The 4,776-nt window shown below is 60.8% G+C and overlaps 1 protein-coding gene across 5 annotated transcripts in view; it reads right to left on the minus strand.

The window, feature by feature from the left end:
- Positions 1-1,283: 1,283 nt before the first annotated feature.
- SIRT6 (sirtuin 6) overlaps positions 1,284-4,776 on the minus strand; it is a 9,076-nt gene continuing 5,583 nt past the window's right edge. For 4 of the 5 annotated variants that reach the window (XM_011967353.1, XM_011967356.1, XM_011967357.1 and 1 more), the window contains 5 exons: positions 4,289-4,348; positions 3,041-3,136; positions 2,879-2,959; positions 2,203-2,326; positions 1,284-2,121 (listed from right to left, as the gene is read on the minus strand). In XM_011967353.1, the coding sequence (XP_011822743.1) occupies positions 1,792-2,121; positions 2,203-2,326; positions 2,879-2,959; positions 3,041-3,136; positions 4,289-4,348 (691 nt within the window). In that variant the 3' untranslated portion in view covers positions 1,284-1,791. The remainder of the gene's footprint in view (positions 2,122-2,202; positions 2,327-2,878; positions 2,960-3,040; positions 3,137-4,288; positions 4,349-4,776) is intronic. The other variant, XM_011967355.1, reaches the window with a different exon arrangement.

Genomic DNA, 4,776 nt, shown 5'->3' on the forward strand with positions numbered 1-4,776 from the left:
GACAGACAGACAGACAGACGCACACACACAACAGATGCCCAGCAACCGGCCTCCCTCGCACACTGGAAGGAGGCAGCCGCCGAGACTGCAGGGAGCCTGGCCCCGGAGCCCTGGGTGCGCCCTGGTCTTCGGAGCAGCCACGGCCCACAATCACCCCCATTTTCTAAGACTGCCTGATCCGAAATAAAGTATTTTGACAGAACCTTGTTTTGGTGTGGAGGCGGAGTCTGGGGCTCCTCGACTCCCCAGAAGGAGGGGCTGGGCCAGCCTGGGATGGGGAAGTGAGGTGTGGGCTCCACACCCACGCCAGATGCCGGCGCTGGAGCTGCGGAAGGAGAGGCGCCGGGTACGACTTCAGCACCTTGGAGAGCGGCGGCGGGCGGAGTGCGGGGAGGCAGTCGTGGCGCTTTCAAGGTGTCGCGCCGAGGTTGCGGGGAGGCAGCTGCCTTCCCGGGGATCTGCGCGGTCCACCCTGCTCGTTTTGCGGGTGAGGACACGGAGGCGTCGCAAGTGGAGGGACTGCCCAAGGTCACAGCTGGGGAAGGTGGAACCCGGCTGCGCCTGCGCTCTTATGTGGGTTCGCCCCCCACTGAGGGCTGTGTGCGCCTGCCAGGCTGCAATCCCAGTTGGGCCCAAAGCACTGGAGGGGGCTCATAGCCTGGGGGCAAATGTTAAACAAACAAACAAAAAATGCACATAAGTGTATAACTACAAACTGAGTGCTTAGAAAATGCCAGCTACCATGTTGACTTCATCAGAAAACTGGCCTGATCCCTCCAGAGGTGGGGTGGGTGAGGTGAGCCCTCTCCAGAGGCGGGAGAGGTGAGCCCTTGTTCCTCGCCCCCAGGCTTGAGGGGCAGGGATTGCAACGGAGCCCAGGCAGGTGGTTCAGGGAGGAGGGGACCACGAACTCCTGACCCAGGGGGTGAGGACCTGCCACAAATTGGTAATTTAAACACTCACTGGGCACGGTGGCTCACGCCGGTTAAGTCCAGCACTTTGGGAGGCCGAGCTGGCCTGACTGCTTGAGCCCAGGAATTTAAGACCAGCCTGGGCCACAGAGTGAGACCCCTGTCTCTACAAAAAAAAATGCAAACAAATAGCTGGGTGTAGTGGCACAAACCTATAATCCCAGCTACTTGGGAGGCTGAGGCAGGAGAATCACTTGAACCCAGGGAGGCAGAGGCTGCAGTGAACTGAGATCAAGCCACTGCATTCCAGCCTTGGTGACAGAGTGAGACTCTGGCTCAATAAAATAAAATAACATAACATAAACACTGAGATGCAAGAAAGAAATTTTTTATTGCATTGAGGACTTTTCCAGAAGCCTGGTGGACCCACGTCTCCCTCCAGCCCCAAAGGCAGTGCAAAGCCTCTACTGTGTCCCCCACTTCGAGGTGGGTCTCCCCTCCTGCAGGGTCCATGGAGGAGGGGCAGGGTGGGGTGTGGGGGGCCCAGTGGGGAGGCCCTGGGGGCAGAGGGAGTTCACTCCTGTTTAAGCTGGAGACCAGGGAGGGCCCAGCCGCACCTCTGGACAACACTCCAAGTCAGAGGATGGGGTGTGGCAGGGGCTCAGCTGTTAGCTCTGGGGTGTGGCTTCTTCCCCAAACCCCACCAAAGGCCCCTAGAGCCCAGGGAGAGACCATGGAGGTCCGGTGCAACCCCTGGCCTGCAGCACAGCTCTCAGAGCCCTGAGGCTCCCGGGGACAGAAACAAGTAACAAAGTGAGACCACGAGAGGAAAAGAATCCACAGTTGCTACAAAAAGCCCCACCCTCCCCAAGCACCCTGGTCAGCTGGGGACCGCCTCGGCCTTCACCCTTTTGGGGGGTCTGTTGGGGGCAGGGCTAGTGGGCCGCTCCCGTTTGGGGCTGGCGGGCTCTGAGCCGTTGTGCTGGGCGCAGGGCTCCTGCTTGGGGCCGGCAGGGATAGAGCCGTTGATCCGGGTGGGTGATTCCTCCTTGGGCTCCAGCTTGGGGGTAGGCGGGCGGGGCAGGGGTGGCAGCGCCCTCTCCAGCACGCGGGGGCCGTTCCAGGCGGGGATCTCCAGCCCCAGGTGCTTCATGAGCCGGGTCATGACCTCGTCGACGTAGCCGTGGATGCGGAGGTCAGCATGGCGGTCCTGCCGGGGGACGGGATGGGTCAGGCGTGTGGGGCAGAGGGTGCATGGTGGCCCTGGGCAGGGGTGGGCTCAGACACCTACGTGCTTGGTGGGCTGCAGGTTGACGATGACCAGGCGGCCCCCCCGGCGCTTGGTAGCCAGCGGCAGGTTCCCGCTGGGTCGGATCTGCAGTGATGTTCCCAGCGTGATGGACAGGTCGGCGTTCCTGGGGCCAGGGAGTGTGGGCTTAGCCTGATCCCTTCCCCAGCCCCGCTCCTGCCAACTTCTCGAGCCAGCCCTGGGGTCTGGCTCACACCTAGGTCATCTGTGCTCACTGGGGTGGTCAAGGCCAGCCCCGCTCCCGAGTCAGCCTTCGGGATCCTACCCTGCCCTCCTCTGCTGTCCGCTGGCAGGGTCATGGATCTGGGCCAGCCCTTAGACACTCCTAAGGAGCATCACAGTGTGGTAAGGGCTTGGATGCCTAGGGTGGGACCCTGGCTCAGCCACCTCCCGCTGGGCAGCACTGGAAAGAGGAGACACCTGGCCAAAGCCTTGGTTGCCTTGTGCAGCACCCACCCAGAGCCATGAGGCGAGCAGTGTGTGTGTGTGTGTGTGTGTGTGTGTGTGTGTATGTGTGCAGCCCCTGGCCTGGCCCACCTCCTCCAGGAAGCCTCCCCTGACTGCCTCTGAGCCAGAGCCACTGCCCCGTGCTGGAGCTGGCTGTGTTTGTGCTGTCGCCCCGGCCCGCCCCACCATAGGCTCCCTGGGGGGGTCAGACCTGCTGGCCTCATCGGCGAGTGCCAGGTCCCGGTCGGGCAGGGAGTCCTCCCAGTCTAGGATGGTGTCCCTCAGCTCCCCCCTGCAATGAGGAAGCCGAGGAGAGTCCACAGGGGCCTAGCAGCCTCCCCTGGAGCCCAGGGCATGGGTGGGGGTGGCTCACCTGCAGGCCCGCAGCCCCCTTGCCTTAGCCACGGTGCAGAGCCGGCCCGTGGCCTTCAGGCCCATGGTGCCCACGACTGTGTCCCGGACGTACTGCCTGTGTCGGGGAGGAAGGGGGAGGATGGGGCTGGGTCAGCCCCCGTGGGTGACTCTCGCACTGTTTCTAGGGTGACGTTCTCCCAGGAAGGTGGGTGGACAGGTCACCAGAACTAGCACCCAGAGACACGAAGGAGCAGCCTTCCAGGAATAACAGGTCAGGATGCTGTTCGGTGCCCACACACAGAAAACAAAGCAGGAAACTGTCTCAGACAAAGCTCGAGAGACAGGACCCCGCGTGGGATCCTGGACCAGGAGAAACAGGAACCACTGGAGCATGGGGACAACAGGCCGAGTCTGGATTCAGGATTAGAGAAGGTGATGTCCACTTTACTTTTCCTGACTTTAATCGTTATACTGGGACGGGTGCGGTGGCTCATGCCTTTCATCCTAGCACTTTGGGAGGCTGAGGCAGGCAGATCATGAGGTCAGGAGTACAACACCAGCCTGGCCAATATGGTGAAATCCCATCTCTACTAAAAATACAAAAATTAGGTGTGGTGGCGGGCGCCTGTAGTCCCAGTTACTCGGGAGGCTGAGGCAGAAGAATTGCTTGAACCCGGGAGGTAGAGGTTGCAGTGAGCTGAGATTGCGCCAGTGCACTCCAGCCTGGATGACAGAGCAAGACTGTCTCAAAACAAAAGAGAAACACAGAGATAAGAAGGCCCCTGTAGCTATAGGCCCAGGACCACCAAGGGTGGCTGGCTGCCACCAGCAGCCAGGAAAAGGCAGGAAAAATCCTCCACTACAGGTTGCAGAGGAGCACGGCCCTGCAGACACCTGGATTTTGGACTTCTGGCCCCCAGAACTGTCACAAATTTCTATTGCCCTAAAATGCTTATCTGTGGTAGGTTGCTATGGCAGTGCCAGGACATGTACCCCCCCAGGAGGGAGGCATGCCCCAAAATCCCTCTAGGAGGCAGATATGCCCCTCAGGTCCCCCCAGGAGGAAGGCATGACCCTCAGATCCCCCCAGGAGGGCCACACCCCAGTCCCCCCACATCCTCTGGGTCTCTGGGACAACAGATTCGGCACCCAACCCCTCTGGCAGAGCCTGCCCTGAGGGAGGGATGGTGGCTGCATGGCTCACACTGTGCACCCGCCTGGGGGAAGCCTGGCAGAGCCTCTGCCCCTGCACCCAGGTGGCACTCACGTCTTACACTTGGCACATTCTTCCACGAACATGTTCCCATGAAGCTCTGCCAATTTGTCCCTGTGGGAGAAGAAGAGGCTCGATGGTGGCAAGGGCTCCCTGGATGCCCAGGCTTTGGGGCTGGTGCTGAGCCCCTCTACTCCAGGAAGGCTTCCCGGACTCCTCTCCCACAGCGTTGATCAACTCCTTTCTGGCTCTTCCAACTCCTGGCTCCACCACTCATCTGCTGTGTGTCTCTGGGCAAGTGACCCAACCTCTCTGAGCCCAAGGAATCATTAACCCCTGCGGCTGAACCCACCTTAGATAACGGGAAGCCCTTTCCACTCAGAAAATGCCCGTCCCCTGGCCGGGCGCGGTGGCTCACGCCTGTAATCCCAGCACTTTGGGAGGCCGAGACGGGCGGATCACGAGGTCAGGAGATGGAGACCATCCTGGCTAACACGGTGAAACCCCGTCTCTACTAAAAAATACAAAAATCGAGCCGGGCG

Source organism: Mandrillus leucophaeus, unplaced genomic scaffold, assembly GCF_000951045.1.
Source record: "Mandrillus leucophaeus isolate KB7577 unplaced genomic scaffold, Mleu.le_1.0 Scaffold8, whole genome shotgun sequence".
NCBI lineage: Eukaryota > Metazoa > Chordata > Mammalia > Primates > Cercopithecidae > Mandrillus > Mandrillus leucophaeus.